This window comes from Mus caroli, chromosome 9, assembly GCF_900094665.2.
Source record: "Mus caroli chromosome 9, CAROLI_EIJ_v1.1, whole genome shotgun sequence".
Taxonomy (NCBI): domain Eukaryota; kingdom Metazoa; phylum Chordata; class Mammalia; order Rodentia; family Muridae; genus Mus; species Mus caroli.
The window spans coordinates 113,488,494-113,501,969 of NC_034578.1; the positions used below are offsets into that span (position 1 = coordinate 113,488,494).

General features: G+C 46.5%; 2 protein-coding genes across 3 annotated transcripts in view; one reads left to right on the forward strand and one right to left on the reverse strand.

Annotated features, from left to right (window-relative positions):
• Azi2 (5-azacytidine induced 2) overlaps positions 1-3,867 on the forward strand; it is a 30,350-nt gene extending 26,483 nt beyond the window's left edge. Inside the window, exons 8-9 of one of the 2 annotated variants that reach the window (XM_029481339.1) lie at positions 1,557-1,610; positions 3,101-3,867. In XM_029481339.1, coding sequence (XP_029337199.1) covers positions 1,557-1,610; positions 3,101-3,174 — 128 coding nt within the window. In that variant the 3' untranslated portion in view covers positions 3,175-3,867. The remainder of the gene's footprint in view (positions 1-1,556; positions 1,611-3,100) is intronic. The other variant, XM_021171239.2, reaches the window with a different exon arrangement.
• Positions 1-13,476, reverse strand: part of Cmc1 (C-X9-C motif containing 1) — a 77,781-nt gene that overhangs the window by 1,410 nt on the left and 62,895 nt on the right. Inside the window, exon 3 of the mRNA XM_021171243.1 lies at positions 9,148-9,238. Coding sequence (XP_021026902.1) covers positions 9,148-9,238 — 91 coding nt within the window. The remainder of the gene's footprint in view (positions 1-9,147; positions 9,239-13,476) is intronic.

The following is a 13,476-nucleotide window of genomic DNA, read 5'->3' on the forward strand; positions in this document are numbered from 1 at the left end:
GATGCAAAAGGAAAGGGCTGACTTGGTAACTAAGCAGAGTTAGTGAGGAGACAGGCGACTCTAGATTATAGAAAACTAATTCAAGCCACACTGCACGGACTGAACCAAAACATTCCCCAGTAAGACATGAATAAGACATGAAGAAAAGCAAAGAAACAGGATCTGTAATGATTTCATCCAGAGGTATAAACTACACTTAGATTTAAGATTCTTAACAGAACCCAAAGAAACCAACTTTAAGCAATAGCTTAAGGGACACAGGGTTGAGGGGTGGAGAAATGTGTGGCCGACTAGACAGCATTGCCAGGGGAATGAAGGAGCTACAATTATCCGAAGGTCGAATGAAAAAGGGGCTGCTTCTTGGATGTGGCCATCAGCAAGCACACTACGATAGAATCCGAAATGGGTCACAATGTAGTGAGGAATGAAGATGAGAGGCAGACACTGTTTCAACATGTTCCTCAAAGAGAGCGGCGGCCACATGCATGCTGTGGCTTGCCATAGTAATTAAAGAACACTTCCTGGGACTTAATGTCAAAGAAAAGAATTCATAACTTTCCATCATTCTTCCGCTAATGTCAAATCTACCTTTGTTTGGTTGCTTTTCTCTCTTCAGCAATAGTCCTCCTTCCCCACAACAAACTAGACCCTGAGGTTCATATTTCTAGTAGGAAAAGAATGTTCAAATAGTGACAATAAATACCAGTCAACTAAGAGTACATCAGAGAGTGTAAGTGCTTACTAAGCACCTACTGTGCATCAAGTACCCTGGTCAATGTACTTACACAGTACATCACAGCCGCACCTAGAAGGCTATCCCTTCTCAGTAGAGGACAGTCAAGGTTGCAAGGCTAGCTAAGTTCTCCCTGAGCCAGTTGAGCCTAGGCTGCCCTCTCTGTAGACTCTTCTGCCACTCTGTTCTAGGGCTGCCCCACCTAGAAAAGGTTTATGTGCAACCAAAAACATGCTATTTTAATTACTAATTAGATGTAATAAATGATACCTATAACTATCAGAGTAGAAACCAAAGGCACTTAGGGAAATTCTTCATTAAATCTGCGTGTGCCTTCAGGACCTACCTACCCACTCAGGCTACATCACTCATACATATACCACTCCTCTGACAATGGAGTGCTGCTGTGTGTGTACGACTTTGTGCCCCAGCTCATGATGGACAGCTCAGGTTTCTTGATAACTTGGTGGTCCATTATCAAACATTCAGTTTCCAGTAAGGCCCAATAGCAGGCCAAGAGCTGTCTCTCAGAGGGAGAATAGCTCTGTATTCAGATGAGAGTAAAGCCTCGCTCCAAATCCCAAAAAGTCTCCTCTGTGGTTAACCCAAAGTGGCCTGCCAAAGGCTCCAAACAGCATCCCTGTCTGCCACTGATAACTCAGGTACCATGAAGTCTTCTAGATAATATGGTCCAAGTGGTAAAGCAGCCTTCACAGCAGCCTGGACCTGTTGAATTTGAGTCACTTGGTAACATACTCAAGTGAGGAATGTGCTGTCTCTAGAATCCAATTAGGTCCACTAAACATTGGACTTCTTTCTTCAGGGCGGAAAGACCCAGGTGCGTTAACTGATCCTTCACCCTGGAAGGAATATCTCTGTATGTATACCCCCACACCGTTGGATTAAATACTCCACTTAGGTAGAAAGCCCTTAAATTTGGTTGGATTTATTTCCCATCTTCTAATACACATATAGTTACCAAAAAGCCCATAGTGGCTGCTACCTCCTGCTCACTTGGTCCAATAAGCATAATGTCATTAATATAGTGTGCTCCAGTGTGATATTTCATATTACAGACATATGATCGAGATCCCATCAAACTAAGTTATGGCACAAGGCTGGGGTTAATATACTATTGAAGTAGAACTATAAAAGTATACTGCTGGCTTTTGGCAACTGAAAGCAAACTGCTTCTGATAGCCCTTATGGACAGGTACAGAGAAGATGGCATTGCTAAGTCAACAGCTGCATACCATGCACCAGGTGATACAATCTGTTCAAGAAAGCACACCTCGTCTGGTACCACAGCTGCAACAGGAATCACTACTTTTGGCAGTTTGAATGAAAGATGGCCCCCATAGGCTCATTCATACCTTTGAATGCTAGATCCCTCCTTGGCAGTACTATTTAGGGACCGATTAGGAGATAAGATGGAAGCTCTCAGCTACTGCTCCAGTACTATGCCTGTCTGCCTGCCTGCCCACTTGTGCCATGTTCCCTGCCATGATGGTCACAAACTCACTTCTGGAACTGTAAATGAGGCCCTTAATTAAATGGTTTCTTATATAAGTTGCCTTGGCCCTGGTGTCTCTTTCACAATAGAAAAGTATTAACTAAGAGTCTACTTGACTAAGTTTTTGCAGACAACTGTCAATTCCCACTACCTATCAGTCTTTGGCATTGGCCACATAGACTTAAAGGGAAATGTGATGAAAGCCACCACCCCTGAGCCTTTCTAGTTATTCATAGTAACACCAATGTCTGCCGTTCTTCCAGGAACGTGGCGCCGTCTCTAGTTCATTACTCCCCTGGTAGAGGCAGGTCTACTGGTTTCCATTTGGTCTTTCCACACATAACAGCTCTCACTCCACAGTTATGGAACCAATGTAAGAATTCTGACAACTTGTATGATATGTGTCCCAACTATACATTCTGTAACTGGGAAATAACCACAGGATGATTCCTAGTAACCCAGGATCCTACTGTGAGTTACATGTCAGCCAAAACACCAGGAGTCACCCACCTTCCGTTAAGTCCATACTTCAACTGGAGGTCCACAGTGCTTCTTGGGGTATCCCAATATCAGTGTCAGTTCAGAACCTATATCCAATAGACTCTGGAAAGTCTGAATATTTCCTTTCCCCAGTGAACAGTTACCTTTCTAAAAGGCTGTAGGTCCTTGTGGGAAAGGATGAAAGAAAGACTAACAGGAAAACTCACAGTTATTTCAAATAATGCTGTTGTACATGGGATAGTGATGTCATGTTAAACATAATTGTAACCTGGTTTTGTTTTCATTTGAAAACTAAAAATTACATAAGGAGATGTGATTATGTGTCAGACTGACAACTTGTGATGGCTACCTAGGTTGTCAACTCATCCATACCGAGAATCCACTAAAATCCAAACAGCTGGGCACACCTGTGAGCCATGTTTCTTGATTGGATCATTTGAGGTCAGAAGACCCACCCTAAGTCTGAGACACACTGTCTGGCTGCAGCGTCTTTCAATGGACATGGAAGAAGGAAGCCTTGCTTTTTGCCTGCTTGCCCTCACTCTCCCTGGCAAGCCCATCTCTCCTCCTGCCGAGGCTTCCTTTGCTGGCAGTGGAACGGACTTCTCCAGAATCCAGCACCGACCAAAGACCAGCGGAGACAGCCAGCCTCTAGGACTGAGCAACTTCTGGCCTTTCTGTCATGACAGCCATTGGTGGGCGAGCCTGACCACCGGCTGTAAGCCATTCTAACCTCCTTTTAATGTATGTAGATGCATTCTGTCAGTTCTCTTCCTCTGGAGAATACATATGTAAAACAATGTAACAAATTTCAGATCTGAGCTTCAGGGTTGAAGACATTTACCTATCCATCAGATCTCTACCATGGTCAACTAGAAGTCCCCACTATAACTTTACCAAACTCCAAATCTCATAACTAAGATGCAGCAGGTTTGGTTCATTTTGATCAGTGTTTTACTGCTAGACAAAACAACAGCTATTCCAACCCCTACCTCCTCCCAATTGTTCTGTCATTATGGCTACCCAAGTGCTACTCAGGGTGATCTTATAGCAAAGCAGTTCCCGAGGAAAACATTCATGTTGCAATTTCTATAATAAATGTATTTCATGACTGGCTCCATACATACCTTTTTCTTCTAACACCTCCTGCCCCCGCCCTTTGCACCTCTTGAATCTGTGTAGCCTGGCCTAGCCTTCAACTAGCATCAATCCTATCTCACACTTTTGAGTGCTGTGCATGCTGTGATTATAAGCATGCATCGTCATGTTCTACTCTCTGGCATTCTCAAAGCACTTTTGGAGAAAAATCTGAGATTCTAGGCTGAGAAGGCGGAGGGTCCTCCTCTCCAGTGGCTGAGAGCAGAGGGACTCCATGGAGCGTGGGCTTTGTGTATCCAAGGGACATCCCCACTCTCCCACATACCCAGCATACCTAGAAAGGGCACTGTGGGACACAGGGCACCTTACAATCCTGTGTGACATGAAAAGAACGGTCTCCTGGCCAAGGGAAACTCATATCGGGGGCAGATCTTTAGTTTTCATTTCCCATGATAATTCTGGACTGGCCGGCCAAGGCCTTCAGGAGCTGACCTGTTCTGTGTACAGCCTCAGCTGTGGAAACTGGACTTGACTCTCTCACTGCTGTGCACATGCATCACCTGAGGGAGTCTATGAAAGGCATCTGCAGTTTTTTAGGGGAAACTTGCTTTTCACAGGTATCACCTATGGACTTAACGAAGGTGTTCTGCTACTGCAGGAGCAGGCAATCCACTGCTCAAACACCGCTTTCCTCCCTGTTAAAGGGCTCTGGTGCCTTTTATAAGGTCACACAGGAAGCACACACTGGCATTGGCAGTCACCAAGGCAAGGGAAATTTGAGGTTCAGGGAAGAAATTCCAGCTGGCTTGTGACCAGGGTTCTGTGCTCAGGCACTAAGTGCTGAGCAGATGGTCTCCAATACACAGAGCAGCGGTGGCTTGTCACCAGGACTCCACACTGCTCACCAGCTTCCTGTACACCGACAGGAAGGACCATAGTTTCTATCAATGACCAACAGATGAATCGGACTAGGTTAGGATGCTCTTTGGCCTCTGCAGATGAACCTACACATTCAGAAACATTCCAGGTTAGAATTCAGGCTGACAGCCTGGACCTGTTCTCCATGGAGAGCACAAACCTGCAGACTGTGTGTGAGGGCCATTTAGCCATTGAAAGCCTATGTGACTTGGCGGGCTGCACTTCAGTCATATCAGGGCTTCCTGTCACCCTCAAGGGTGCTGTATATTGATACAGCAATGGCGGATTTAGATGTGCGTGCAGTATATGGCTTCTGCCTGAGCTATGACAGAAGGTAGGCTTGCATTTTGAGGAAGAAGAGGCATGGTTTCCCTGTCTCAGTTCTAACTAACACATTTATTTCCCATCTGCCCAGAAAATGTGGATTTGTGTGCTAGTGAAGGCTGTGCAGTGCCAGCCTCCTTCAAGGGAGGAGGTAGCTCTGGGCAGGTAGCTCTCCATTCTCTTGATGTAGCACATGTTGTTCTTAGAGGGAAAAGACAGTGGTCTCAGACCAACTGGTCTGCTCAGCTGGCACTTTTGTGTTGAGGCTTCCTGTATCCTCCTGTTTTCTGTAGGACTCAGTACTCTAGCCAGAGCAGACCCTCCTTAAGTGATATACATGGCAACTCACTAAACCTCATTAACAACACTATAATCAGGTCCCAAAGGAACCAGGGACAAGTCTCACTCCCTACCTGGAGCTCCTCCCAGCACTTTTCACATCCTAAACCTCTCCCTCCTGGGGGCTGGGCTTCGCTTCCCCTCCCCCAGTTTCTCTTCCCTATCATAACTTAGCCATTTTGATCATCTCTAGGCTCCTGGCTGGCTCCTCTCCTGGATCTCTCTTGGTCCTCTCTCTCCAACAACCCTCCTCTCATGGCCCACTTCCATCTGGACCCTGGCAGATGTCTTCTTCTGTGCTCTCCCTCATATCGACAGTGAACCTTCCAACTGTACCAAGGGGCAATCACGTCCTCGCTTCCCGTCCACCTTTCACTGCAGAGCCTGGAACCAGCACACCTGTGGCTTCTCCTGAGCTACACTCATTTCTGTTTCTTTAAATGTGTCTGCTGCTTTAGTTTATCACACTTCTGTAAAATACCTGTGTTCCTACAAAAAGCATATGTTTAAGAGGACGAGACGCTCATCTGAGGCACACCAGGAAACAGGACCAGAGGGAGCCTCTCCTCTAAAGTAAAGGGCTCCCTGTGACGGAAGGGTCTGATACTAATGTCTCCTTCCCTAATAGGTTCGGAATTTGTCAATAAAGAAGGCTGAGAGCCAATTACTGGGCAGAGGTACAGATGGGACTTCTGGGTCCCAGGAGGAACAGACAGAGGCAAGGAAGGAGGGAGGCGTTTCTGCTTTCTGCCATGCTTTGAAGGAAAAGGGACGCAGCAACCATGTCAGACCTTGGGGGCAGCTCGGGCCTTCAGCCTCCTCTCCAGGCAGGTGGACAAAGATGTTTGACAGGGACTAGGTGGAATGAGCCACTAAGATTAGGGCAGGAGGAGGAGAGATAATAAATTGGTAAGGGCACACCCTTCCTGGTGGTAGTTATCTGTGCCCCGCAACTGTGCCTAGCAGGCAAGTTTTAAAGTAATAAAGCTGTGTGAGTGTCATGGCTGCGAGCAATCCAAGCTGAGCCAGGTGGAACAAAAGGGAGCCTGAGGGGCTGGCAGTGCAGCAGCTCTTGGGCAAGGTGGAGCTGTCTGTTGCCTTTTACTTTTTGGTTTTGGTTTTTTGTTTTTGTTTGTTTGATTCACCAGGTGTGTTTTAGTACCTACTAATCACTTATTTAAAAATTTACAAAAATTGCATTTATATACAAAGTTGCTTAATACAGGGAACGTGGTTTTTAAAATGACACAACAACAGGTTCTGCAGTTCCTGCCCAGCAACCACCCGCAGCCGAGACTGCCTCGGAGAAAAACATGCAAACTCTCGGTTTCCTCATCTCTAACTGCAGAGATGGGAAACGGCTCTGGGTAACCTCGTCCCTTCCAATGGTGGCATTCTAAAGCCCTGCAGTTAATCCGTAAGGGACTCACAAGTGTTCTCTCTCAGGTTACTCTCCTAGGACGACATCGCACACTGTGCTCACAGTTGTGCTTCACTGGCTGCAGCTGGAAAGACACAAGAGGGACCGACAGCTTGCCAAAAGTAAACTCTCACAACTAACAATTAACAACCTAGGGAAATACGGTGATATCATTTGTCAATACTGTATACAGTAATGTACACAATAAACACATATAGGGGGAGACAAATGCATTCAGTAAAGTCTGCTTTCTTTCTTCTTTGCTTTATTCTCCTAGTTTCACTATGTAGCTCTGGCTGTCTTGGAACTCAGAGGTCAGCCTCCCAAGTGCAGGGATCAAAGGCATGGGACACTACATCTGCATACTATCATTTAAAGACTTAGAAAAACTAAGCTGGGAGGAGTGGCTCCTAAATGTAATACCAGTCCTCAGGAGGCGAAGGCCAAGTGGACAAGGCCAAACTCAAGGCCATCTTGGGCTCCATCGTAAACTCCAAGATAGCTACAGCTACATATCCAGACCCTATCTCAAAACCAATTAATAGAAAGAGCTGAGGAAATACAGTTAAGTACTCATGGAGATGGCACTAAAATGCTAATATAAAAAGAATTGGTTAGGTACAGCCACTTTGGAAATCACAAGGACACTTGCTCAACTAGTGGAACAACTTCTAGTCACTATAGCCAGAAACAGGAAACAACCTAGATGTCCTTCAACTGAAGAACATGTGGTTCATTTACACAATGGAATATTACTCAGCTGTTAAAAAAACCAATGACATCATGAAATTTACAAGCAAATGGATGAAACTAGAAAAAACTAACCATCCTGAGTGAGGTAACCCAGACCCAGAAAGATAAACATGGCGCGCACTCACTTCTATGGTATATGCTCACTGTAAGCTAAATGCCAATAATCCTAAGGCCCACAGACCCAGAGAGGCTAAGTCACAGGGAGGGCTTAAGATAAGACTGGGAACCTCCCTGGGAAGGGGAACTGGAACTAACATCATGGGTGCAGGGGTGGGGTGGGAGGAGTATGGACAGAGGGAGGGAGAGGACTGAGAGAGACAACTGGAAGTGGGGGCCTCTCAGGGGTGAGCTGCAAACCTAGTGCAATGGAAACCCCCAGAGATCTACAACACCAGCTAAGGGTCCCAGCAATGCGGGATACAGAACCTGAAATGGCCTCGTCCTGTAACCGGGCAAGGCTTCCAGGGGAGGGACTGGAACACCAACCCAGCCACAGAACCATTGACCTACACTGTGCCCTGCCCACAAGATGTGCTGGGGTAAGGGCGGCACAAAAATTGCGGGAGTAGCTAACCAATGACTGGTCCAGTTGAGACCCTTGCCATGAGAGCGAGCCCACTCCTGACACTGCCTGACAGGCCAGGAACGAAAGGCTGGAGAGACCTAGGATAGAACCAAACATGACTGAAAAAAGAAAAGAAAAAAAAGTCAAGGAAATGATTCCTAAAATTCTGCTATACTCAGATCGGTGCCTAACCCAGTTGCCATCAGAGAAGCTCCCTCCAGCAGTTGATGGAAACAGCCAAACATGGGGCAGAATAAACAACCTGGGCTCGTAGAAGCTCACAGACACAGGAACGACAATCAGGGAGCCTGCATGGGACTGCCCTGCATATAGGCCCTCTGCACGTAGGAGACAGTTGTGTAGCTTGGTCTTCTTGTGGGACTCCAGAAGTGGGAGCAGGGGCTGTCTCTGACACGTATGCCTGCTTCTGGGACCCTTTCCTCCTGTTGGGTTGCCTCCTCCAACCTCAAGACAGGGAGGCGCCTAGTCTTACTTCAACTTAATATGCCGTGTTTGGCTGATGTCCATGGGAAACCTGCCCTTTTATGATTTGATAAAGCTTCAAAAATTGAAATTTGCTTTTAGAGCATCCATATCATTTGTTGCAACTTTTCCAGGAGCTGAAACAACAATTCAACAAATTGCCAGGCTGAAAAGTTCCTAGGGATCATCTTGTTCCGTTGCTTTTCAATAGAACTAAAAAGCAGGCTGTACTCAGTTTATAAACCAACCTGCTGTAGAAAAAGTATGTGTTAAGCCCTGTGGAAAATCATACAGCCAATTCTTCCAAAGATAATTTTTTAAAATCCCTTCCTAAATGTTTTTCTCTTAGAATAACCTGTAACATACAGATGTCTTAACCAGCAACATGAAGAATTTGGTGGGCAGAGGTACAGAACATATTACAGGTAGTGAGTTAATAACATTCTCCTACTACACACTTGTGCAATCACAGACCCACAAGCATTGAGGTGACAACTTACTAAGCAGTTAGACAGTCTTTCAATGCAGAATTCTCTTTCCGGCATTTTAATACCATAAGGATCCCAGAGTCCTTGCAACATCTGGTAAAATCTGAAAAAAAAAATTACATTAACATGATTTTTAAAGTTCTAACAGCCTCTCACTTAGAATCCACTGTCCATACTGTATACATTCCATGGTCGGTTAAACACATGCACACTGCTGAAGGGCAGACAGCAAGTATTGCAGAAAAGGATCTGAGAAGAGGACTTGTAAGATCAAAGCAGGAGAGACACACTGACCACAGTGACCTCACCATAGGATCTCCAGTGGGACATGAATGCATCCCAAGGGAAATAAGTAACAAGATGTGGTGGTTTGAGGAAAATGGCCCCACAGGCCCACAGGCAGTGGCACTAGTAGGAGGCATGGCCTTGTTAGAGAAAATATGTCCCCGGGGTGGGCTTTAAGTTTTCAACTGCTCAGGTGAGGCCCAGTGTCTTGCTCCTCCTGCTGCTTGCTGATCTGGATGTACAACTCTTAGCTCCTCCAGCACCATGGCTGCCTGCACGCTGCCGTGGTTCCCACCATGATGGACTAAACCTCTGAACCTTTAAGCCAGCCCCAATTACATGTTTTCCTTGTAAAAGTTGTGTGGTCAAATTTTCATTACAGCAATAGAAACCCTAAGACAGAAATTGGTACCAGGGGTGGGTTATTGCTATGACAGGCATGACCGTGTTTTAGTTTGAAGGAATATAGACTTTGTGACTTTCGTTAGGAAAACAGCTGGATGCTTTAAGTGGGCCTTAATGGGCCACACTAGTGGGAGCACGGAAGACAGCAGTGCCGAGGGTGATCTGAACTGTGGGCCTGGATCACACTGGTGGGAGCACGGGAGACAGCAGTGCCGAGGGTGATCTGAACTGTGGGCCTGGATCAAACGGCTTCAGATTCAGAGTGACTGTGTGGCCTGGACACTACTCTTGGGATATTTTGGCTGCTTTCTGCCCTTGTCCATAAAATCTACCTGACGCTAAATAGAAGAGTTATAGCTTAGCAGCAGAGACGATTTCCAGACACCTTAGCATTGACTGTACTGCTTGGTTATTAGTGAAGAGAAACAAACTAAGCAAGGGGAAATCCAAGATGCACAGTTTGAGGAGAAAGAGGCACCAGGACTATAAACAGATCAGAGAGAAGCCTGATGCTAGGTGGAATGTCGGAGAGCAAGAACATACCCGACTAAGCTTCAAATCTGTGAAAAGGAATAAAGAGAAGCAAAAGGGAAGTAAAAAAGAAATCGGGGCCTGGCATGGTGGTGTGCACCTTTAATCCCAGCACTCCAGAGGCAGAGGCAGGAAAATCTTTGAGTTCAAGGTCAGCCTGATCAACAGAGAAAGTTCCAGGACAGCCAAGCTTAGGCAGTGAAGGAAACCATCAAAACCAGAAAGCTGGTGGAGATATGACTGAATGAGAGGCCTGTGTTCCGGCTCCAGGAAGCAGCAGAACTTGGCAGTTCGGCCTATGGTTCTGGCTCTAGAGTGAAGGACAGAAGAAAGTGCTGGTGGGATCTCCCTCCACCACTAAGGAAAGTCACTGAGGCCAGGTCTGTGTCAAGGGTGTTGCTACATGGAGGCCTAGAGAGGCCGCTCTGCCAAGCCTGGATTGCCTTTGAGACCCCAAGATGTTAGAGATGGCAGAGTGGTGGGATACCTGCCAAGGAGCAACGCCAACAGGAAGTGGAACCAGCCCAAGAGAGAAGTGTGCTGCAGTCAACCAGGCTGAAAGGAGTTGGGGATCTAAAGCGCCTTTTGATATCAGACATGGAGATGCAGAGTTTGGAGTTCACCCAGCTGTCTTTCAGTCTTGTTTTCCTCATTATGTTCTCTTTCTTCCCTTTTGGAATGGCAATGTATATATGTTGAAAGCATGCGATCTGATTTTTCATTTTGATTCTATAGGAGATTGCAGTTAAGAGACTGTATGAGCCTCCATGACTTTAAACTTTGAAACAGTGCTGTAACTGTGATAGACTCTGGAACTTTTGAACTCAGGCTATGATACAAGCCTATGGAAGCCAGAGAGGGGAATGTGGTGGTTTGAATAAAAATAGACCCCACAGGCCCATATTTAGTGATACTATTAAGAGATGTGGCCGTCCCTGGGGGGAGTAGGGGGGTTGAGGTTTCAGATGCTCAAGTGTCATTCTCTTCCTGCTGCCTGCTGATCTGGATGTAGAACTCTCAGCTTCTTCTCCAGCACCATGTCTGACTGTATGTCTGACTGTATGTCTGACTGTATGTCTGACTGTATGTCTGACTGTATGGTGTCATGCTTCCTGCCATAAGGACAGTAGACTAAATCTCTGAACCTCTAAGCTAGCCCCGATAAAATGTTCTCCTTATAAGAGTTGTGGTATGGTATCTCTTTAAAGCTACAGAAACCTTAACTAAGACAGAAGTTAGAACCATCCCCAGACCCAGGTATCTGCATCCATCTCTTTCTTCTCAGCACACGGGAGAGCTGAGGACTTCCCCCTGCTGGCAGCACAGCCTCCCTTTCTGAAGATCCCTTTAAAGTCTAGTACCAGGGAGGGATCTCATTCTTCTCAAGTCCTAAATGCCATAAAAATCGCAAACAGTCCTCCCTTCCGTCTCCTTCTGTGACCACACCAGCCACACTGCACTTTCAGTCTCTGGTGCCACCATCCACCCACAGCCAATGGACACTGGCTTACACTTGCGTTGGATCAGGCCCAGTCCCCCCAGTCCTCCCCACAGGCCAATGTGCAATGTGCTCTGCTCCATATCTTAGCAGTTATCCTCCTAACTGTCGGCTACTCTGTGGCTACTGCCATTCAAGCAGTTTTAGGCTCTGCTGTCAAGTAGCCAGCAATTAACACTCAGGTGTTAAACATGACACCAGCCTCGCCAAGAAGCTGTCGGGTATAGCCTCAATGCTTTGAGAGTTTGTGTAATATAAATTACCAAGGTTGCATCTTCCCTTGAGCCATGTGCTGCATTCTAATCACTAAACAATGTAAGTCACATATAATTAGCTTAAAGCAAGAAGGCCATTTCAGGAGTCTCTATAGAGCTACATACCTATAATATGTGACAAAATATTTTTACATCACAGCAAACAGAAATGACTGAAATAAATGTGTACAAAACTTACTAGGAGGGATTTGGCCAAAACTAAAGCCCCACAGCAGACACACCTGAATCTACCAGAGCAGGACAGCTAGAACAGGAGCAAGGGTCAGAGATGAGATGAACTTAAGCAGTGCATAGGATGTGATCCCATGCAGAATTATCTCTTATGCTCCATCACAGCAGAGTGAGTGGTCCTTAGATCTCAGCCCTCCATCCCAACTCCACCTGTTTAATCTGAACATTATCCATCATTTCCTTCACCCCAATGTCAAGGGTTTCTGTTCACTATACAGAAGAGCTGTGCTAAGTCGAACCCAGTGAGTTTTTGTTTGAGCAGACAAGGCTAGCCCATTATCAGTAGACACCCAGGGCATCAACGTGGCTATCAAAACAGCCTTCACTTCTTATTTTGGACGCCCATTTTTCTATGTATCTATGTATCTATCTTTGTACTTGGAGCACTGTGTTAAGATATGATCAAAAACAGAAAAAGACATGGCAGTCATCAAAGGGAATGTGTCCATAGAGTTAACACAGAACTGACCACTTGACTATAGGGTTCCAAAGAGAACTGCCATGTTCAAGAGTGGTGATTAAAAGTAAGCTAGACACCCCTTCCCTGTGCCCTACTGCGACCTCATCACACCTATGCCCCTTCCCTGTGCCCTACTGTGACCTCATCACACCTGCGCCCCTTCCCTGTGCCCTACTGTGACCTCATCACACCTGCACCCCTTCCCTGTGCCCTACTGTGACCTCATCACACCTGAGCCCCTTCCCTGTGCCCTAATGTGACCTCATCACACCTGAGCCCCTTCATTGTGCCCTACTGTGACCTCATCACACCTAAGCCCCTTCCCTGTGCCCTACTGTGACCTCATCACACCTGTGCCCCTTCATTGTGCCCTACTGTGACCTCATCACACCTAAGCCCCTTCCCTGTGCCCTACTGTGACCTCATCACACCTGCGCCTCTTCCCTGTGCCCTACTGCGACCTCATCACACCTGTGCCCTTCCCTGTGCCCTACTGTGACCTCATCACACCTGAGCCCCTTCACTGTGTCCTACTGTGACATCATCACACCTGTGCCCCTTCCCTGTGCCCTACTGTGACCTCATCACACCTGTGCCCCTTCCCTGTGCCCTACTGCGACCTCATCACACCTGTGCCCCTTCCCTGTGCCCTACTG